Raw genomic sequence first — 24,334 nt, forward strand, 5'->3', positions numbered from 1 at the left:
AATTTAACCAACTTTGTTTCCAGCTGTAACCGTTGTTCACGGCGACCGTAGGCTATAGAGAAGGAGAGACACACAGCAGTCAGTCGCAATCGTATTAGCTTTTTTTTTACTCTTTTAAATCTAGAGTGTTCGACAACCGCCTCGTGTCCTCCTGCCTACACTCCTCTAATAAGATTTGCTAACATGAACTGCCGCGAGTCTGTTCAAATATAACGAAAATGCACTGAAGCCTGAAGATGGCTATTTATAGCCGAAATCTAGATTGACAAGAAGACTGCAACTAACTGCTGTGTTTTTGGACAACATGGTTGTGGAGATGGAGCAGCGGTTAGTATGACGGCGTCCTCGCTACACAGACTAGAGGGGGCCTGATGTGCGCTTTATAATCCATAGCAACGGCGTCGTCACCACAAGAGTAGAGGGCGTTGTAGTCCTTCCACATTAACCGTTTTAGTAAATTCGCTCTAATGTTTTCTATGTAAATGTACGAGTAGATATATTATGATACAAGACGATACCAGTTTTTGTGTGTCGCAAATTGTTTTACTTTATATTATGGCACATAATGTAATATACTTTTACGAATTTTTAGAGTTGACTACGGAACATTTGTTATTATTTATAATTAACACTATAATTGTAACTCTTTTTAAAGGGAATGGTTCCATTTTCTGTTATTTTCTGTCACTTAAATTTATGTTAAACCGAGGTGACTAGTAATTACATATAATAAACTGTATTAAATACCGTTGATCGCCGCTGGGGGTGTCGCCGTCTATTCACGTGATCTCACCATGCTATTTAAGCCAATACGAAGGGTTAGTCTCGCATAGTTTCCTGCCGTTATGTAGATAGGAGTGACACCACCAGCAGTCGACCAATGGGTAACATATTTTAAATTTACATAATTTTAGTTGTTGTAAAATTGAGTCTTTCTGACGGATATCTATAATTTCACAGTGTAAACGCCCAGAAGAAGACCCCTACGTCGGGTTGAAACCGGTTGGCGGTTTAATAATAATAAGTGTGCTTAGCATTGTTTTTGAATTATTGACACTGCTGTGTGCCTCTCCTTCCTTAAAGCTGAAATTTGCTACAAACTTTGTACATAGTGTAATACAACATCCTTCGGTACAAAGTTTTTGAAAGAAGGTTATTGGTAAATTTACTTAAAGTTTTTGAAACGAAAATTGCTTTGTGTCACAAACATAAATAAAAAATTGTTTTGAGAGTTATAACCGTGCGAAAGGACGTGCCTCTCCAATGGGTACCGAAAACATTTGATCGCAAGGTCATAGGTCAATCGATTCCTCCACAGAACAACACGTCTGATATATTCTATATTACACTGGTGACGGCATGTGCGTCACATGACAGGAATATGTTGTTGTCCCACCTAACTTGTACACTTGACGAATGGGTAAAAAGATTCTTCTACCTCGCCCGATTTAGGTTTTCTTGTGGATGTGACAATCACTCCCAAAAAAGTGATGAAAACATAAGAGTTTGTCGCATAAACTGCAACAAATGAATACAACAGTTTCACAGTCGCACAGTTTTTCCTATGCTCTGTCAAAACATGTTTTTAACGTTTTCAAATTTTTCCGTGTGTAGACTGTCAAATCCTGCAATGTCCAAGCAAATCTTAACATGTCCTGGAATTTTGGAGAGCGAAGTTGATTATGTGTGAGTGCCTGAACTTTGATAATTGTCTGAAAATAAAAAAATTAAACTCTTCACTCGAGGGGAGACTTGAACCAAGGACCGCCCGTTTCGCAGCTACCCACGCTAACCACGGGACCACGGCGGTCCTGGATGTTGCCTATCTTGTGCATGGACTACTCAGTTTGTATATTTTGCTTACTTTTTTCATAGTTGCAAACAACTTCTTCCTGTTTTCTCGATTGACCTGTGTTCAGTTTTTCAAGGCCTATCCACTGTGCCAACTTATAACTAAATCTGAGGAGGTGCGATGGGGAGGTTCCCTTGTAAGACTATTAAAAAACCGGTACACAGACTTATTTATTTAATTTCTAAGAATAAACTCCCACATTTTGAAAGCGATCGTAAAGCAAAAAATAATTCATTTTATAGTCAATTACAGAATTACAACATGTTCGAAAGTTGGTTCAGTTATTTCTCAAACGATAAGTTACAATAGTTAACATGTAGCTGTGTATTTACTCATAAATCCCCATTGAAAGTGTCACATTTTGCAAGCTACATAAGACGTTGTGGTTAAATGCTAGGTCGTGGTATGAGCGGTAGTCTCCATGGCGCCTCGAGCTATGGCTGACCGCTCGCAGTGGTGCTGGTGTCTGAATCCTCCGTGGTGGAGGAGTCGCAGTCGGCGCCGCAGCAGAGCGGCGGCACGGCGTCCGCCAGCAGCTGCCCCTGTAGCTCCGGCGGCGCGGCGCAGTAGCCGCTGGGCACGCCGGCCCACAGCTGGGACGACAGCCACTGCACGGCCGGCTGCAGCGAGCAGTCGCACAGCCACGGGTTGCCGTAGAGACGCATCCCCAGCAGGCGCGGCCACCCTGATACCAGCGCCGCGTCCAGCACCTGCAGCGCGTTGTTCTCCACGTACACATACTCGACCACGGTGCTCCTGCACACAACGCCGCACACAGCTTCAGTCCAACTGTCGTGTTTCCGTAGTGAGAAAATAACAGTGAGGTGGCAAAAGTCATGGGTATCTTCTACATCGCTGCGGCCGGAAAAAGATCCTGCAAGAACAGAACCAGCGATGACTGAAGAGAGCCGTTCGAAGTGACAGAAGTGCAACCCTTCTGCTAATTGCTGCGTATTTCAATACTGGGCCATAAACAAGTGTCAGAGTGCGAACCATTCAACGAAACATCGTTGATATGGGCTTTCGGAGTCAAAGGCCCACTCGTGTTCCCTTGATGGCTGAACGAGACAAAGCCTTACTCCTCCCCGCGGCCCGTCGACACCATTGGACTGTTGATAACTTGAATCATGTTACTTAGCCGGACGAGTTTCGTTTCAAATTGTGGATGGACGTCTACGGGTATGGAGACAGCCTCGTGAATCCATGGATCCTGTATGTCAGCAGGGGAATGTTCAAGATGGTGGAGGCTCTGTAATGGTATGAGGCGTGTGTAGTTGGAGTGATATGGGACCCCTGATATGTCTAGATACGACTCTGACTGGTGACACGTACGTAAGCATCCTGTCTATTCACCCGCATCCATTAATGTCCATTGTGCACTCCGACGGACGCTGGAAATTCCAGCAGGACAATGCGACACCCCACACATACAGAGTTGCTACAGATTGGCTCCAGGAACACTCTTCCGAGTTTCAACACTTCCACGGGCCACCAAACCCCTCCTGACATGAACATTATTGAGCATATATGGGATGCCTTGCAACGTGCTGGTCAGAAGAGATCTCCATCTCCTCGTGCTCCGACGGATTTATGGACAGTCCTGCAGGATTCATGATGTCCCTGCATCATTACTTCAGACATTATTCGAGTCCATGTCACATCGTATTGCGGAACTTCACATTGCTCGCGTGGGCCCTACACGATATTAGGCAGGTGTGCCAGCTTCTTTGGCTCTTCAGTGCACGGTCACAGGTTCGAAACCTACCTCGGGCATGGATGTGTGTGATGTCCTTAGGTTAGTTAGGTTTAAGTAGTTTTAAGTCCTAGGGGACTGATGACCTCATATGTTAAGTCCCATAGTGCTTAGAGCCATTTGAACCATAGTGTGTTCTTATAAGGTTTTTCATTATATTGCAGGGAGGTGCTGCAAATCTTCACCACTTTCATTGACCATATCAGCGCCATCAGCGAATCTTATAAATATATATACAGTATGGGTGAAAATCTACATCCCTGTCATATCTGCCCATCCAAAATCCGAACTTGTGCTCCTTCCTTAAAGACTCTGTCGTCGACGGGACCTTAAAACATGATGATACTGCTCTCAGCTGTTCCTGAGTTTATTTTCGTAAGCTAAGTAGAAAAGATGTTTGTCAATTACTTAAGAGAGCACATCGGTCGAGTTGGAGCGCTGTAGATGGCGAATAAGTTGTACCAAATGATCGTGTTATCCGCCACTGTTGACGAAAGTCGTGACAGTTAAGTGTAATTTCTAGTCAGTTGTATTGAAACGTCCCATTAAGTTGGCTCAACCTGAAGACATGACGGAATGGTCGAAAGGACCTATCATGTTTGGTCGTGCCCAAGACTAGACGGTAAATGAAGCACGGACTGTTGGATGTGTCTATAAGGAATGTTTCGTCATTTGCAGCCATGTAACACGGCTTAAGAACATCGGTTGTAAAACCATCTTAACTGGCAGGCACCAGAGAAGACAGTGTTTCTAATATTACAGAAATTCATGCTGTCAGTGAATACAAGTAAATTTCAACCAGTTTCTGAGTGAATATTGTGAAGGGAAACGGATGCAGTGGACATTTGGAGTCGGGTACCTTGTGAAAAATCATTGTTGACAAAATGATGCAATGTTTCAAGAGCACCAAGGACGGAGTGAGACGATTGACCAGCAATTGGTGGAGGGCGTAGTTCAGGCCAGATGTGATTTTGTTATTTTTTTGTGCTTTAATTAGGCCCATTTATTCAGCTTATCGTGAAGATGAATCATGATTTTTATTTCAAAATTTTCGGAGACCAAGTGTTGCTCTTCTTTCTACATATCATTAGACACTCCCAGCTTCCATGACGATAAGAGCCGTGTTCACTGGGCTGCAAGTACACGTCACTAGTTTGATGCACACTGAGATACACTACCGCACTGCAACTGTCGCGAAAATCGCGTGATCTTAGGCCCGTTTCACACTGCGACCCTGGTGACGGTCGCCAGTGACGGTCACCGGTAATTGTGGTGAGCACTCCTGGATCACCAGTTTCCGATACCGCAGGTATTGCCAACTGATTAGTTAGTGAAATCCGGCCGCTGTGGCCCAGCGGTTCTAGGCGCTTCAGTCTGGAACCACGCGACCGCTACTGTCGCAGGTTCGAATCCTTCCTCGGACATGGATGTGTGTGATGTCCTTAGGTTAGTTAGGTTTAAGGGGCTCCGGAACGCCCTATCCTTGCAATGTTAAAATAACGCTTATAAATTACATCTTTCCTCACAAAGTATTTGAGGTAGGAAGTTGAACTTTTTACAGATTATTTATTGGAATATGGGCTACAACTTAACACAGGGATTTTACAAAATTTTAGTTCAGTTATTAAAGATGATTTTTTTTCAATTGTAATAAAAAATTCACAACATTTTTTTGCAATTTTTATTTATATATTCAAAAATATACAGTTTTTTGGAAAAAGGCTGTGTTAAATTATGCAGAAGGTACTGTGTAACATTTACTGAAAGTTTGAAACAAATATGTTTGGAAGATCCTTAGAAAACATGTAATTAGTATGAGAAAATAAAAGTTTGGGAATCGAGCGACAAAGATTGGATTAACTTTTTAGTGCATTCCAGGTCCATAGGATGGATTATCTTCATCCTCTGCAAACTCCTCCTCCAGCTTCCTCTTGTTCCTCCTCCTGTTTACTGTTGCTTGTATTTCTAGACTCTTTACAGCCCTGTCTGCAGCCCGAAGGCGTTCCTTGTCTAAAGCAAGCATCGCTCGTTGTTGTGTTCGTAGATTTTGCTACCATTTTCTTCAGTTGCAGTTACTGCAACACTGTTCCAAAAGGTGGTCATGTATGAACACTTATCACATTTCACTTGTATTTCACTAGCAAGTCCTACGTGCTTTATTATGGAGAGTTCCAGACCAACTTCACTACAATGAATACATCTTACAGAGTTTGAAAAAATTCCTTTGAGAACCGACATATCAAATATTTCATTCACATCCGATTCGCCCATAAAACATTCATAGTTTTCACTCATTGAACCAAGCTTCTTCTGTGAAGTATTTTCTTTCCCACTTTGACTGCTATGGGCAGGTGTACTTGAGAGGTTAGGTTCTCTCACTTGGTTATCGTCTTTATTGTTTACAGTAATAACACATACCTTTGGCTTTCCAACATTTCTCCTTTTCTTAAAAGCCTTCAGAGGATTTCTAATAACTTTACTTTTACTCATTATTATACTTCAACAAAACAGGGACTCAAGAAACAGAATTAATTACGAATATTTTCGAGATAACGACAGAGTAAATAAACATGAAACAATCGACAATCACACCAGCGATATATATTGAACCATCACAGGTTAGCCACAACACATACTTTATCTCACATCACTAAAATGTACCTGATGAACACGGACGTTAATAATAACACCATTTGACTGCAGTTTAACAGCGCCACAGTGGGTCACGCCCATGTAGAACACATTTCAAAAAAAATTTAAAAATAGTTGTAGTCTTCGGAATTGAATAAATTATATATCTATTAAAAGGTAATAGTCTGCAGATTCAGAAAACGCAAAAAAGTAAAAATTGAACTTTTCATGATTTTGAGCCTTTCCGGAGCCCCTTAAGTAGTTCTAAGTTCGAGGGGACTGATGACCTCAGATGATAAGTCCCATTCTGCTCAGAGCCATTTAGTGAAATGGGCTCGAGAGAAGAGGAACTTTTGTTAGTACTTCTAAGGAGGAGGAGGAGGAGGAGAATGATAACAAAACGTTTATTACACGTGCATCCACTGCTACATGATCGGCTGGAGAAAGGATTGTTTTATATTCTTTATGTCGTTTGAGGATGCGTTAACTATTCAGGGATTGCAGGACATGTCACCTCGTTTAGTCCGTGGAGGAAATATTGCGAACAGTATCAGAGATGACTTTGCAAACTACTTCCTTAGCCCTGAATGTGAAGTGGCTTGGCAGCAGCAAAAAATGTAATAGCTAGAAATGTTACGTGAATGTTAATGTGGTTAGGCCTCATTGTTCATCTGGCATTGTATTTGTGATGTGCATTGTGCAATTATTACTATGTTAACTGTAAGATGTCACATTCTTGTATTCACTGAATTATAGTGTGTCAGTAACTTGTACCTCAATAATACTACAATAAATGAATGGAATTTATTATTGTAGTAGCCACATATGCGTAAATAATTGTAATTAAGAATAATGTTTTAACTCTGTCTTTTGGACCATAAGGCGGAACGCCTTAAGACGCAGAAGAAAAGGGGGCGAGGGATGCAAATTTGCTTGAAGGTTACTACCCTCCTAGCCACCACTTTGCTGCTGTAGTCATCGCTATTGACGTCCCATATAGCGGGACGTGACGTTTTGTATTCCGCCTGGAAGGCAGCGCGTGGGTTGGATCAGGAAAAGGTAAAACACGTCAGTACTGCTGTACGAATTTAAATCCCCTTTACTCAGGCAATAAGAATACATAAGTTGCAAGGTGGCGCGAAGTTGAAGCGAAGTTTCCTGGCTGGCTGCATCTGATGAAATGGGCAGAATCTGTAGCGGAGCTCGTAGAGCTGCGCAGCACCAGCTAGAGGGAGCTGCCGTCGGTGTCTCGTGGTAATGCCAACCTTTGAAACTGTGGCATCGTTAGTATCGATACCACAGAACGACTTTCTACTTCACTTATAAAATCTTCCGTGTTAACGAAATCTAAACTCATGGCTACAATGTGTACAGTATAATATATAATGAATGTTTCGCGGAACTCTCTCATAAATGACTGCCTGTCTGTTGGCAAATCTGCAGCGCTGTGTCTGTGGTCTGTGACCCAGTGCGAACACTCCAAGCCAAAGTAGTGCATGTCCGGCGGTGACTGCTGTGAACACATTGACCGTGTCCGTCACATGTGGCGAGGGTGAGTCACTGCTGGGTCACAGTCGCTCGGTAAGGCAGTGTAGTGTCCCGGTGTGAAAGCTCCAGTTAAAACGAATGTCGGTGACAGTAGCGGGTGACCGTCACCAGTGCCCCAGTGTGAAACGTGCCTTAATGCCGTAGTGAGCCGTGTCGGTCCCTTCCCTCTTACAAATTGCCCGCGTCCTCCGTATGAGTTCGCAGCCGTGGTATAAAGTGCTTTGTTTATCTATGGGGTGTGGCGGTGGTCTTGCGAACGGGGAAACAGGGGAGGGGAGGGGGGCACAGTGAGCTGGGACTTGTGGTGCTTGGATGGGGTTGTTCTCCTCTCTCGGTGTCAGAGGGGGTGACGTGGCTTGAATTTCTGGCGAGGCATACTGATCTTGGACATTGGGAAGTTTGTGTATATGTGCAACGGTTTTCTAATTGTAGAGCTCACTCACCTTTCCCGGAATCTATTAATTTGTTGTGTGGTAATCAAGTTGGGCTTGGTAGCTGATCCGCACTTGTCGAATTAAACCCCCTTGTTGCTTGTTCGACCAGTGTGAATTTTGGCTCCGAGAAACCTCTTCCACTGAAAGGATAGAGCGTACTTTTTACATGTGAGCGTGATTGTTCGGGGCGTGTAAGAGCCTCACTGCCCTGACTGTTTCGTTCCCAGTACCTTCGTAAATCGGGGAGGAACCAAGTCGAGTTGCAAATTTTTGGCTGTGTCGGTTTCTTAGTCCAAGCTCGGCAGAACTTCCGGAAGTATTTTACTGTTCTACCATCTTTTGTGATACAATGCTGAGCCCTTTACCTGCGGCAGCGTTGAGCGTGCAGTGGTGGCCCCGACTTACAAGGGGAGGCCATGACGTTTGGAACGCGGATTTACTGCGAACTTCGTACACTCTGTAAGTAGGCTGTTTAGGTTTTCTTATTGGTAACGCCACGTAACGCTCTGTGTGAGAATCACTGGCTGTTCTGTGTGCAGTCTGTGTCTAGTTTGCATTGTTGTCTGCCATTGTAGTGTTGGGCAGCGGCAGCTGGATGTGAACAGCGCGTAGCGTCGCGCAGTTGGAGGTGAGCCGCCAGCAGTGGTGGATGTGGGGAGAGAGGTGGCGGAGTTTTGTAATTTGTCATGAACTGCTATATATATTATGACTATTAAGGTAAATACATTGTTTGTTCTCTATTAATATCTTTCATTTGCTAACTATCCCTATCAGTAGTTAGTGCCTTCCGTAGTTTGAATCTTTTATTTAGCTGGCAGTAGTGGTGCTTGCTGTATTGCAGTAGTTCGAGTAACCAAGATTTTTGTGAGGTAAGTGATTTGTGAAACGTATAGGTTAATGTTAGTCAGGGCCATTCTTTCGTAGGGATTTTTTTGAAAGTCAGATTGCGTTGCGCAAAAATATTGTGTGTCAGTTTAAGCACAGTCTTGTATAATTGTTCAAAGGGGACGTTTCATAACTCCTAGTACTCCATGAGGACAACAAAATGTGTAAGCAGTAGAGAGTACTTCTCAAGCGTTATTGAGAAAATCGCAAGAAAATTTCGGTCGTCGAATACATATGTATCCAGCACGGTAGCTCAGCGTGTTCGGTCAGAGGGTTAGCTGCCCTCTGTAATAAAAAAACTGAGTTAATGGATCAACGACGAACTGAAACGGGTGTCTTGCGACGTCCACCCCGAGCAGTTGCAACGAACGAAAACTAACAAAATGAGATTCTGTTTTTAAAAAAAAGAAAAAAAGAGTGTTCGGTCAGAGCGTTAGCTACCCTCTATAATAAAAGAACTGAGCGAACGGATCATCGACAAACTGAATGGGTGTCATTGGACGTACGCCCAGAAAAAATTCAACGCACAGTATAAAACAAAATGTGTTTTTTTTTTTAAGTGTTTGGCGTTCAAGCCGTTGGGTCGCTGGATCGAGTTGCGTTCGTAAGTTTTTTTTATTTTCGACACAGTCATTTTCTTTATTATTTATATTACAACTGATATAATGGGTAAAGTACGCGTAATCGGATGAAATTTTATTAAATTTACAATGTTATTTGGCAGTCTATTAATTTTTATTATCACAAATAATGTAATATTCATAACTATCGACTAGTAAACGACCAAATGCATAAAGTCATACTAAAAATGTATGCTTGTCCGTGATTTGAGAAATCCCTTAACCTGGCAGGAGCCAGAAACGACTTGTTGCCTCCAAGTTTTGACCGGCACAGACGGCTTTCGAAAGATGTACAATTAATCATCGCTTTCGACATTACGAGTACAAGTTGCAGGATGGTATTTTTCGTAAAAACATGGAAAACAAAGTTAAACGGCACCAGCTCCATTGAATAAGTGCTATGTTTCCGCATACGCAAGGTCTTTTGACGTTTTCTGTGGAAAAACAAACCTTTTTAACATTTTCAAAAACCTCTCTTTCAGACGATAGTTTTGAAGCAAACCGTGCATAACGCAGTATTTCCTTAAAACCAGTGCTGATAATTAGTTATGCAGTATCGAGTGTATTTTAATAGCGTCCAAAAAAACAAAAACATTTTGTTTTACATTGTTCGCTGAATTTGTTCAGGGCGGACTTCCGATGACACCCGTTCAGTTTTTTTTTATCATCTCTTTTTGTTCGCTTTTGTTCGTTGCATCTGCTCGAGGCGGACGTCGTAAGACATCGGTTTAGTTCGTCGGTGATCGATTAACTCAGTTTTTTTTTGTTACAGTGGGCACGTAGCCCTCTGACCGAACACGCTGAGCTATCGTGCCGGCGTTTGTTCGTTCATCTGTTCGCTCAGTTTTTTTTTATTAGAAAGGGTAGCCAACACTCTGACCGAACACGCTGAGCTACCGTGTCATCACCGCTCGGCTGCAGCCGCCTCATGGTTAAAATGGCCACACACAGATACATATATGACGACCGAAATTATCTTGCGATTTTCTCAGTAACGCTTGAGAAGTACGCGCTACTGCTTACGCATTATGTTGTCCTCATGGAGTATTACGAGTGTGCGAAGTTTACAGTAAATCCCCGTTCCAGACGCCGCGGCCTCCCCTTGTTAGACGCGCCTTTAGTCTGTTCCAGCATCACGGACAGTGTGGTATGCCGCCTTCTGGGACTCTTGAACCGCAGTGCCTTCGCAACTGTGCTTCTACACGCCACACCGGCCTTCACTATCTTCGCCGAGGACGTCGCCGCTCGCCAAGTTATGTAGTTGTAATCAGTTTAACTGTTTCATGTCACGTCATGTCATGTTTCAGCGGAGGTCGCCACTCGCTAACTTTCGTAATTGTAATCTAGTAGCTCTTTTATGTAACTGCTTTTTTTCTAATGGCTTAATCGGCCAGTTACTGTACAACAGTTTTGTACTCCTTGTTTTAGCAGTGTAATATGATTTTAAACTTGATCAAACATTTTTAATTAGTATGAGAAGCTACTCCTTTTGTAAACTGCTCATTCTTTCGGTTTAATAGTTTACTGAATGTAGCAGCCCCGCACCGCCCTTCCATTTTAATGTCGGGATAGTAATGGCACTGGCTTTATTGATCTCGTGCTTTATTTGGCCACAGTTGACTGTATTTCTTAGGAGCGGTACCTAGATGCAAACAGATTGTTTTTAACAAACTGCCTATTGGCTTCTGTCTCGGGTTCTTCGGCCGACGTTCATCTAATGATTTTTCTGACGTTTCGCCAGCACGAGTGGCTGGCATTGTCAAAGCTTCACCCTCCATTGCCGGTGGTGAACTGGAGGCGAGCTCGCGGCCGCAGACTATATGTACCTGGCGCGCCAACGTCCGAGGGCTTCTCCGCGATCATTTCCGGTGCGGTTCTCCTCTTGCTACCTGCGACGGTCGTTCGCTGCAGTACGGGAAGCCAGGATCCGTTTACCTTAAGGCTTTCCTCTTTCTTGTTGAAACTGTTCGCGTGTTTTTGGATTTCTACAGCTTCTCTGAACAAGCGCGTGTGATAGTGCTTCTCTACAGCCAGAACTTCCGTGTCGGCGAATTTTATTACGTGATCGGTCTCATTCAGTGCGTGCTCTGCCGCGGCCGATTTCTCCACCTGCCCCAACCTGCAATGTCGTTTACGCACCAGGATCAAAGAGCATAAGCGACATTGCAGGTTGGGGCACGTGGAGAAATCGGCCGTGGCAGAGCACACACTGAATGAGACCGACCACGTAATAAAATTCGCCGACACGGAATTTCTGGCTGTAGAGAAGCACTATCACACGCGCTTGTTCAGAGAAGCTGTAGAAATCCAAAAACACGCGAACAGTTTCAACAAGAAAGAGGAAAGCCTTAAGGTAAACGGATCCTGGCTTCCCGTACTGCAGCGAACGACCGTCGCAGGTAGCAAGAGGAGAACCGCATCGGAAATGACCGCGGAGAAGCCCTCGGACGTTGGCGCGCCAGGTACATATAGTCTGCGGCCGCGAGCTCGCCTCCAATTCACCACCGGCAATAGAGGGTGAAGCTTTGACAATGCCAGCCACTCGTGCTGGCGAAACGTCAGAAAAATCGTTAGATGAACGTCGGCCGAAGAACCCGAGACGGAAGCCAATAGGCAGTTTGTCAACAAGTGGCCACGAAAGCCTTAACAATTTTAGCTTGTTTTTAGTTAATCCTTATTTTGTCAGGTCATCGCACTGTTGGGTTCTATTTATTGTGTTCGGTGTTACAAGTCTCTTTTGTAAGAGGAAAGACATATAATCTGCATTGAATGGCTTAAACCTCTTGCTTAAAGTACTTACCATTCTGGCGGTATGTTGGTAAACGTGACCGATCTTGCACGGGGTAGATTTCCTTGATACTGAACGACTTTTTTTTCAACGCAAGGAAAAAAGAGAGGAAAGGCCACATCGCCAAACATGGAATTGGTTTCTTCACTCATTGAATTCTAAGGTTAGCTACGGCGCCGAAATTTTTCTCTCGCTGGAGATATAGAGGCAGCATCTAGCCCTGACAGTTGATGGTTTTTTTTCTAATTTTTAATTCAGGTCGTTGATCCTTAGCTTCATTGTTGTTTAAATACTGAGTCCGCCGAGTGGGGTTAGTTTGTAACGTTCTTGTCAAAAGTAATGGAAAATTGTATTTAACTTGTTTAAGCCGGTGAACGTTTTCGCAATCTGTGCCCTTTGTTAAAATATATACAGTCTGAAGTTTAAACGATTATAACATTTGGTCGTGGATTTACATTAAAGATTTCCAGTTTATGAGCTTATCTATAAGAAATTATAATTTAATAAAAGGCCCTGTTTCATTTTAGAACTGTTGTTGGTATCCAAACTGTTGTTCGCTTTATAACTGCTGTTAAAGTGAATGTTGCTGTTCTCAGAAATTATGTCTCTGAGTGTATATACAGTGCTTGTTTGATTGTAATAAAATTTGGCAAATGGTGAATGATGTGTTCTTAAAACCACGGCTCAATCCTTTCGCGTGTTTTATTTTGATTAAGTAGGAATCTGAAAAGTAGCATTTCACATGGAAACTGTCTGGCACTCTCTGCAACAGCGAGCGAAACGTAACAGTCAACATCCCCGCAGTTTGGTGACGCTACGGAAGGAAGGAAGGAAATAATATTGGATTCAACATTCGTAGACAGCGAGGTCACTAGAGACGGAACACGAGCTCGGTTTGTGTCAAGGGTGTGGAAGGAAATCGGCGGTGCTCTTTCACATGAACCATCCCGCCATTTGCCTGGAATGATTTAGGGAAAGTGCAGAAAACTTAAATCTGTATGGCCTGATGCCGGTTTCATCCGTTATCCTCCCTAATATGAGTCCGCTGTGTTAACCACTACGCCGTCCGCTCCTGGTAGCTGAGTGCTCAGCGCTACGGAATGTCATACCTAACGCCCCGGGTTGGATTTCCGGCTGGGTCGGAGATTTAAGGTCGGGACACACACGTCCGGGCCGTGTCAGGGCCGAGCGTCGGACGAGTGACGTCCGTGCTGCGGTCCGTTCCTGCAGGGGTCACACATGACCGGGGCACGTCCGTGTCTTTGTTGTTCCTTCTAGTGACTCGGACGCGGTGATCTGTTTCTGTTTCTGAAAGCTGTAAAACATGAGAAAATACGACACTTTCTGGAGAGTATCAGTTTCACCCAAGGAACGACTGGCTGTTTTTTTTAACGTAGGTTAAAGAAAAGTACACAGAACACAAATAAATATGAAGTTTTAAGGACATCATTTTTATTTTATTACTTTAGTAATTGAAAAATAGGCCGGCCGGTGTGGCCGTGCGGTTATAGGCGCTTCAGTCTGGAACCGCGTGACCGCTACGGTCGCAGGTTCGAATCCTGCCTCGGGCATGGATGTGTGTGATGTCCCTAGGTTAGTTAGGTTTCTAGGGGACATGACCACAGATGTTAAGTCCCATAGTGCTCAGAGCCATTTGAGCCAATTGAAAGATAAATACATAAGTTAGTAAATAATACAGATAAATTTCTACTACCGTAAGAAAAACAAATGAGGACTATCAGTGAATTAGTTTCTGAAGCTGATGAGGATGCAGGGAAACTTGGAGGATGATCGCTTTGGTTATTTACATACGAATTGTGGAAATCCCTTCGCAGATTCAAAAGCTGCTGTGTAAGTTCTGTTGACTCGTTTTCCACAGGTGAAGGATATGGTGTTGAAACAGATTTTGCTGGAGTGAATTGATGGACTGATACGTCATTCATGAGTTGCTTCAGTTCAAAGTCTTGTACAATTGAAAAAATCGTCTTTTAGCTTGATGAAAAACTCTCTCTTTGTACTCGATATTCCTGTAGTTTTCACTTCCCTGATCATAAAGAACAGGAAACTTATGAACTTCTTCTATTAGTCGTTCCACATCCATGTTTTGTACACAGAGAACAGTCTTGCGCAGTTGCACAGCTCACAAGACAATTCTACCGTCAGGCCTGGCCCGTCACGTGAAAAATTAAACACGGCGAATCCCGCCCGGCCCGGCCCCGGCCCGTTGACGTTCCCCGTGCACGGCCCGGTCAAGTGGGGCCCGCTGCATTTGTTTTAATTTTGTATTTCGTTGTCCGGGTGACGGCCGATACTCGGACTTGTCTCGGCCCTGACACGGCCCGGACGTGTGTGTCCCGACCTTTACTCCGCTCAGGGACTAGGTGTTGTGACATAATCGTTTCATCCCCATCGACACGCAAGACGCCGAAGTGGCGTCAACTCGAAATACTTGCACCATACGAAGGGTCTACCCGACGGGAGGCCCTAGCCCTATGGCATTTCATTTTCCATTACACCACCTCGCTCGGTACGCAGGATCATTGTGAAGGCTCAACGTGGTATTATGCAACATGACCGTGATATCTTTCTTGGTGACAATTTTTTGTCCAGTGTGCTTATGTATGAACGAATGCATGTTATTTTGCTTCCAACTGAGTGAAGTTATCTGAATTTCAAAACAATGTGTTGGCTCTTTCTCGCGCTACAGCTACGAAGAGCACGCCTAGGACACTCATCGTTATTGTGGCTTACCCGTTTACGAAGGCGTCTAGCGGCAAGTCGACGAGACTGTTGGATCCCAGCCAGAGGATGGTGAGCTGCGGCAGGGGCGAGAACAGCCCGGGCTCCAGCTGCACCAGGCTGTTCTCACAGAGGTGCAGCTCCCTGAGCAGCGGCAGGTCAGCGAATGTGTCGCCCGCCACGTACTCCAGCCTGTTGCCGCACAGCAGTAGGTACCGCAGAGAGGGCACTTCCGCGAACGAGCTGCGGTCCAGGCTCGTCAGCAGGTTGTACTCCACACTCAGGTACGCCTGTCGACGAACGAGGCTTGTTATTTTATTTATTTTACACGTCTAGTTCCTTAGGACCAAAGTGAGGAGCAAAACTCCAACGTCATGAATCGTGTGAGTACACGAAATTACAACAGAAAGTTAATAATGAAAAAAATAAAATTTTTATTAATAGAAAACGACAAGCAATAAGTTTATGTAAACGCAATCAACGCTACCATGTGGTTATAATCAAACTTTCCCGATCTAACACTTTATAACACGGAAACTAATCACTGCACGAGTGCCAGACTTTGTAGCCTTAAAGTCAAGGACACGGGGAAGAGAAATAATCAATTCAGTTGAAACACTTTTAATGTGCTGCTACGGTACATCATACCATTACATACCGGTACCCTTACTGCTACAAAAGGGGCACAATATGGCGCCCATCAGTGTCCAGAAGAGTTTGAAAGCGCAGGATTGCATTCCGCATAGCAGAAAGAAGCTTGTCCGTAGATATACTGGCTACCTCTCTTGATATGCTGCGCTTCACATCAGCACATGTTTGAATGTTCCTGTGGTAAACCCTGTCCTTCAGGTAGCCCCACAACCACAAATCAAAGGGAGTGAGATCAGGTGTTCGTACCGGCCAATCATTTGTAAACGATCGGCTGATAATTCGATCGTTTCCAAATATTTTTCGGAGAAGCAGTTGAATTTGACGAGCGATGGGCGGTGGACCCTGTCTTGGATGAAAACTGTTGAGTTCACCGCGCCTCTCTCTCCTGTAGGACGGGTGTGACATGCTGGCGAAGCATATCGCAGTAACGTTGGCGAGATACACTTTAAATCTTTGGTCCTTGAGGGCCAACCTGTTCAAAAAAGAATGTTGTCATGAGGCCACAACATATGGTGACACATCCACCATACAGAGGAACTTTGTACAGTGACTGGAGGTGAAGATCCCCACACCCGACAAATGTACGTGTTCACCTCACCTGTTAGAGAAAAATGAGCTTCGTCAGTCCACAGGGTGGTCCAGGGCCAGCGCTCATCAACTTCAATCCTTCCGAAAAAGTGGAGAGAAAAGTCAACACGTCGTTGTGTGTACGATGGTACAAGCAGCTGTACGATATGAATCTTGTACGGATACCATTTGAGAATGGTTCGAAGTACCTTCCGTACAGTGGATTATTGGATGTTCAACTGTCGTGACACAGCACGCGCACTGCCTGACGATCGGGAATTGCGCGCAGCGTTGCCTGTCATAGCAAAAGCGGTTTCGTCAACCACATGTGGTACAACGGGTCGTCAGCCTCTTGCCGGAGCGACACTCGGTTCTCCAGTTATTTGAACTTCTTCGACATGCTCCGCACAGCAGGCGGAGACATAGGACTCTTCCGTAATCCTTTCAGCCGGCGATATTTTCGAAGTACAACTGAAGCATTACTGTTGTTTTTATAATAGAGCTTCACCAATAATGCCCTTCTCCTTTTGTCCAAGTTCATGTTGATACGTCAACAAGTGCACTGCGACTGGTCAGGTGTGTGAGACTACGAATCACCATGACTAATCACGGCACCTGGAGGCCATAGTTGGAACTGGTCGGTGGCGCTGTGACGCATGGAAATGATACACCCCACACTCTTGAAATTAACGCTACCAAGTTCGTCACTCGTGGCTCTTAGCACTATGGGACTTAACTTCTAAGGTCATCAGTCCCTTATAAATTAAAACCACTTAAACCTAACTAACCCAAGGACATCACACACATCCATGCCCGAGGCAAGATTGGAACCTGCGACCGTAGCGGTCTTGCGGTTCCAGACCGTAGCGCCTAGAACCGCTCGACCACCCCGACCGGCTCGTCACTCGTTCGTCAATTAGTTTCCGTGTAATAACGTGTTAAATAGGGAAAGTTTAATTATAACCTCCAGGTATAACAAAGGAATCAGCTTAATTTTTCAAGGAACTCCTCGACAGAATATGTGTAGTAACCTATTAAGAAACATTTCAGTTTGGAATGTTACTTATAATCCGCCTTGATTGCAAAAATGTTTATTCAGTAGACCAGTTTCGGTTCCTCTAGAACCATCTTCAGATCTGCAATTTCGGTTACAGGAATAACCTGTCCAAACACAGCAGCCTTCACATCCTGCGTCTCCCGGTCATTTTTGCAATCAAGACGTATTATTAGTAACATTGTATAAACATTGATTGCGGTATCCCATCAGACATTATGTCTGTTTTTGCAAAACTTCAGTTTGGACTTGAAAGCGCGTGGATTACTACTAAGATTTTTGAATACTTGTGGTAGCTTATTGCAAATGAATACAGCAGTGTACTGCACACCTCTGCGCAACAGTGAAGGAAGTGCGATGCAAATGCAGATTCGATTTCTGCCTAGTATTAACTGAGCGAAAGCTCCTAATTCTTGGGAATAAACTGATATTGTTAACAAGAAACGGCGGTAAAGAATATATATTTCGGGAAGCTACTCTCAGAATACCCAGACTAATCAACAGCGGTCGACAAGAGGTTCGCGAACTTACACCACTTATTGCCCGAACCGCCCGTTTTTGAGCCAAAAATACACTTCGAGAATGGGAAGAGTTAACTCAAAGCATATCACAAGTCATAAGCGAATGAAAATAAGACTACTTTATGAGTCGAACTACCACGTGCTTCATATACCGTTCTGATTATAAAAATGACAGCATTAAGTCTTTGAGGAAGATGCTGAACATGTGCTTTCCACGACAGTTTGCTATATAAACTGTAAAAACAGAGTCTTATTGTGATTTAAATTAGTTTATTTTCTACAAACTATGAACTTGTTTTGAACTGCACTCTTTGAAACAGTGCCAACGTTGCACAGAACATCCTTTATTACCAAACTACAGTCATGAGCAAACAGAAATATTTTAGTTACTTGTAACAATAGAGGGAATTTCATTACTCATTGCTTTATGGTCACGTTGGGGTTGGGTTTTTAGATGGTACGGTGCCACATTACTCGCTTTCCATTTCACAGAACAAGTGCGCCTAAGAAGAAAAACCTACAAAATATCCCAGAAGACTTAGAGTAGGCCTGAAAGAATACCATTTCGGAATATTTACGTGCGGATTTCCAATTTTAGCATTGGCCTGATAACCAAAGAATACCTCCTGAAAACGTTGATCGAAAATTCGGAATTATTTTAATTTCATTCTGTAATATTTTCACTGTCTTATCTTTCTTAAGGGAGAGGAGGTAGATGAAGAAGAGAATGATGACACTGTCTGAATAATTTGAGAGAGCTCAGAACACCTACGTCGGAAGAAGGCACCTAGATTAGACAAAATTCGTTACGAATGTGGAGATCTTTGGGGGGAACATACAACGACAAGGCTATTCCACCTGGTTTGCAGGACATATGCGAAAAGTGAGATAGCCTCAGACTTCAAGGGCAATGTAATAATTTCAATTCCAAAGAAGACAGAAGTTGATAGGTGAGAATATTATCGAATTGTGAGTTTAATAGGTAATGGGTGCAAAATATTGACATGAATTACTTACAGAAAAGTGGTATAAATGATAAAGTCTACCTCGGGGAAACTCAGCCTGAGTTCCGAAGAAATGTAGGGAACACGTGGAGCAATTTTGACCTTGCAAGATAGTCTGAAGAAAGGGAAATATACATTTACAGTATTTGTAGTTTTAGAGAAAGCTATTGACAGTGTTGAGTGGAATACACTGTTTCAAGGTGGCAGTAATGAAATACAGGGAGAGAAAGGTTATCTACAACTTGTATAAAATCCTGGCTACCGTTGGAAGAGTCAAAGTGAACGGAAGGGAGCAGTAGTTGAGTATGGAGTGAAACTGAGTTGTAGCCTGTCCCCCTTGTCACATAGACTGTACACTGAGCAAGCAATAAAGGAATCCAGGGATAAATCTGTAAATGGAATTAAAGTTCCTGGACAAGAAATTTAAGATTAAGGTGTCCTGATGACATTGCAAATCTGCAAGATGCAACAAAGAAAATGAAAGAGAAGTTGAACGAAATGGTTAGTATCTTGAAAAGAGATTATCAAGTGAATATCAACAAAAGCGAAGAACTAATAACGGGATGCAGTCGAAGTGAATAAGGGGAGGGTAAGGGAATTGGATTAGTAAGTGAGACACTGAAAATAGTAGACTAGTTTTTATTTGGTCAGCAAAATAACTTACGTTGGAGAACGTAGAGAGGATGTAAAATATAACTTGCAAAAGCAAGAAAAGCCTTTCAAACAAAGAGGAATTTGTTATCATCGTTTTAGAGCTTAAGTGTTAGGAAGCCTTTTCTAATTGTAAGCGGCTCGGATGTCGCCATATACAGAACTAAAACATGGATAGTAAACAGTTCAGACAGGAAGAACAGAAGTTTTGAAAAGTGATGCTACAGCAGAATTATGAACATTAGGTGGTTATATCGATTAACAAATGAGGTGGTACTGAATCGGATTGGAGAGAAAACAAGTTTATGGTTCAGCTTGACTTAATACTGACACATACAGAATCATCAATAAATCGTCAATTACCAAACAGTTGAATATGGTATAACCACTACACAATTTTGTGGGAGCTGAAAGAAATAAACTTTACTGTGATAGTAACACATCCAAATGTAAGTAGGTTGCAATAATTATGCAGAGACTCAGTGGATTCTCAGGGCAGCCTAGCATGGACAGCTGCTTCAAAGCAGGCTTCAGAGTTAACTCGACAACAATATTACTGAATCCAGAGCTCTTATGCAGATTCAACCACACTTTCCTCTTAACAAAGAAGAGCACAGAAGTGACAGAAATTACTAGAAAAACAAGGGGAGGAAGGTTAACAAATTAAAACGACTTCTGGTATGCAATATCGAACGGAGTGGAATGTATTTCTGAAAGACATCACAAAACTTACAGGAACAGTCTCAACAGTCATCAGAGTACCGTAACGTACGTATTTTGCACAAAAAGATGTGCATCCAGCAACTCTGTCTGCACATTTGCTTAGCAGATAGCTTGTAGTTTAAAAAGAAAACATCCCAAACAAACACAATCCATATAGGGCCTAGACTCTAAAATAAAGGTTGAATATTTCAAATCTCTTATAAATAAATGATCATGTGGTTACGATGAAATCAATAGAAAAATAATCAGTTGCTATTAGCTCTATAAAGTATTAAGTTAGTTAAGTAATGACTCTTCTCGAACTGATATTTTCCCCAGTCAGACAATGAAATGCTCTGGTCAAGCCTCTTCATTAAAAAGGAGAGAAGATATTAGTAAAAAATTACAGCTCCGTTTCATTACTGTCACTATTTAAAAATTAGAAAATAGACTTCATAAAAACTAAGTGAGCTGTAAATAAGTTATACATAACTGCAACCAGTCACTTTTTTTCAATAATAATGTTTTATTACATGAACCGGTTTTCGAACCCTTTCAGGTTCATCTTCAGATGATTTCAGGAGGATCCGGGAAGTTTCATCATTACTGGTAGTATCATAATGCTGGGTGCTGGTTCTATGGCAGAAAGATGGGTCACACTTTAATGTATCGCCATGACTATAGCTTATATGTTGATATGGATGTAAATTTAGTTTTTACTTACTGCGACAGTATAGGCGGCTTTTTTCGTAATCTGTCTGCCTCCATTTTGATGTCCAGAACACTTTCACATGAACTATATTAGTTTATACTTTGACAGTGACACTTTACCAGCATCCAGCATGCGCTTTACAACTGTTGCTTGTAACAAAGATCTTGACAGAGAGATATGGCATAAGCCTACTTCGTACAGAGATGTAATTTGATGTTCTTTACATGTGTTGAAGTCGATATAAGGGAAAGTTTTTTATCAGAATGGCTATAACATGAGATCACTAGATAAAATAATAATAAATTACCACAAGAACAAATTTCAGGTGATCTGATATGTTACTTCTACTTGTATGTTACAGGCAGTTTGTTGACTGAAATTTTAAATGTTTGGCCTGGACAGCACTTCTTGTGCAACGGTCGTTATTGTTTACCTATTTACTCACTCGGTTTCTGCCTTGCATGACTCTCTCAGATTTGCTGCAGTGTCGTTTGACAGAACAGTTACCATGAGGTTTATTCACAGTGAATTGGTGTATACTTAATTTTCGTTACGTGATTTTGGGAATTCTGAGGTTTTGTGGGTCAAGCTGTGGCGTAAAATTGCATGATTAATTTGTAGTTAGCGATAGTTTTAATATTTGTTGCATCCCATTTATTATTTTATAGAGATATGTGTCTTCCTCAAAATGAAATTTTGTGATTTTGGAGGCCATTGCTAATATATGTTAAGACTTTGATGTATTTCTTGGTGGCAAAAGTTTGTGCTAAATACTATCAGTTATAAGGGTAAGGCTTATGCATCCTTCAAGACGCTGATTACATTAACGTCCCGTTGCCCGATCTATATTAAAGCCATACATTTAAGAGGGGGGGGGGGTAGACGTAGGAAGTGAAACCGGACTACTTGAAGCAGGAGGGGAACCACAGAACATTTTAATTTTAATAAATTCACAAAACTTTGTTAGCATGACCAGAAAGGATTCCGGATTCACAGTCATAGCAGTGGAAGTTCAAAAATATAACAAAATAAATATTTTTACAAGTGAAACTTCATTATTTTCTCCCTTGTTATTGGCTGTATTTGTGGCTATAGGCAAAGTTTTCCTCATAATTAAGAGATATTCGTCGATAAATTTTGCACAGAATACAAACCATACTTACAGGTGTATGAAACGCTAGAATTTTCCAAATATATTAAGAACTGTGGTAAAAATCGAGAAAATTAATTATAAAATTTGAGTTTCTTTCTAAACAAATTTAAAATAAACAGCTCATTAATTTTTTTCATAAAGTAAATAAATTCTGAAGTTTCATGCACATATAAGATTATGGTTTGTATTCTGTGTAAAATTCATTGAAGAATCTCCCTTACTTCTGAAGAAACGTGTACCTATAGCAACAAATCCATCCAATAGTAAGTGAAAAAATAATGAAATTTCACATGTAAAAAAATTTATTTTGTTATGTTTTCGAACTTCCGCTGCTATGAGAGTGAATCCAAATTCCTTTGTGGTCATGCTGACAAAGTTTTGTGAAGTTATTTGTAAAAGTATAGACAGTGGAAATTAAAATGTCCTGTGGTGCCTCTCCTGCTCCAACTCGACCCGTTTCACGTGCTACGCCCCTTGAAGTATGTCTTCCGGAGTGTCGTTTGCTCACTTTGTTTTGTCTGGTTCGAGTTAGCCTTGGTCTCTGAGATACACTGGCGCTGTGTTGTTGTTGTGGTCTTCAGTCCAGAGAATGGTTTGATGCAGCTCTCCATGCTACTCTATCCTGTGCAAAGTTCTTCATCTCCCAGTACATCCTTCTGAATCTGCTTTGTGTATTCATCTCTTGGTCTCTCTCTCTCTCTCTACGATTTTTACCCTCCACGCTGCCCTCCAATACTAAATTGGTGATCCATTGATGCCTTAGAATATGTCCTACCAACCGATCCCTTTTCTAGTCAAGCTGCGTCACAGACTCCTCACCAGTTCTACTCAACACCTCCTCATTAGTTATGTGATCTACCCATCTAATCATCAGCATTCTTCTGTAGCACCACATTTCGAAAGCTTCTATTCTCTTCTTGTCCAAACTATTTATCGCCCATGTTTCACTTCCATACATGGCTACACTCCATACAAATACTTTCAGAAACGACTTCCTGACGCTTGAATCTATACTCGATGTTAACAAATTTCTCTTCTTCAGAAACGCTTTCCTTGCCATTGCCAGTCTACATTTCATATCCTCTCTACTTCGACCATTAATTATTATTTTGCTCCCCAAATAGCAAAACTACTGTACTACTTTAAGTGTCTCATTTCCCCTCTGCATCACCCGACTTATGTCGACTACATTCCATTATCCTAGTTTTGGTTTTGTTGATTCTCATCTTATATTCTCCTTTCAATGTGCTGTCCATTCCGTTAAAAAAAAAAATGGTTCAAATGGCTCTGAGCACTATGGGACTTAACGTCTGAAGTCATCAGTTCCCTAGAACTTAGAGCTACTTAAAGCTAAGGACACCACATACATCCATGCCCGAGGCAGGATTCGAACCTGCGACCGTAGCGGTCGTTCGGTTCCAGACTGTAGCGTGTAGAACCGCTCGGCCACTTCGGCCGGCCATTCTGTTCAGCTGCTCTTCCAGGTCCTTTGCTGTCTCTGACAGAATTGCAACGTCATCGGCGAACCTCAAAGTTTTTATTTCTTCTCCATGGATTTTAATACCTACTCCGAATTTTTCTTTTGTTTCCTTTACTGCTTGCTCAATATACAGATTGAATAACATCAGGGAGAGGCTACAACCCTGTCTCACTCCCTTCCCAACTACTGCTTTCGCTCCCTGTATTTTACCCCTGCCACCTTCAGAATTTGAAAGAGAGTATTCCAATCAACATCGTCAAAAGCTTTCTCCAAGTCTACAAATGCTAGAAAAGTAGGTTTGCCTTTCCTTAATCTTTCTTCTAAGATAAGTCGTAGGGTCAGTATTGCCTCACGTGTTCCAATATTTCTACGGAATCCAAACTGATCTTCCCCGAGGTTGGCTTTTACTAGTTTTTCCATTCGTCTGCAAAGAATTCGCGTTAGTATTTTGCAGCCGTGGCTTATTAAAGTGATAGTTCGGTAATTTTCACATCTGTCAACACTTTCTTTGTTTGGGATTGGTATTATTATATTCTTCTTGAAGTCTGAGGGTATTTCACCTGTCTCATACACCTTGCTCACCTTGGCA

At 42.4% G+C, this 24,334-nt stretch overlaps 1 protein-coding gene across 1 annotated transcript in view; it reads right to left on the reverse strand.

Moving 5' to 3' along the window:
• Positions 1-2,286: 2,286 nt before the first annotated feature.
• Positions 2,287-24,334, reverse strand: part of LOC126474757 (leucine-rich repeat-containing protein 15-like) — a 151,233-nt gene continuing 129,185 nt past the window's right edge. The window contains exons 4-5 of the mRNA XM_050102234.1: positions 15,263-15,540; positions 2,287-2,608 (exon numbers count right to left, since the gene is read on the reverse strand). Coding sequence (XP_049958191.1) covers positions 2,287-2,608; positions 15,263-15,540 — 600 coding nt within the window. The remainder of the gene's footprint in view (positions 2,609-15,262; positions 15,541-24,334) is intronic.

Source organism: Schistocerca serialis, chromosome 4 (genome assembly GCF_023864345.2).
Source record: "Schistocerca serialis cubense isolate TAMUIC-IGC-003099 chromosome 4, iqSchSeri2.2, whole genome shotgun sequence".
In the NCBI taxonomy this organism is placed as follows: domain Eukaryota; kingdom Metazoa; phylum Arthropoda; class Insecta; order Orthoptera; family Acrididae; genus Schistocerca; species Schistocerca serialis.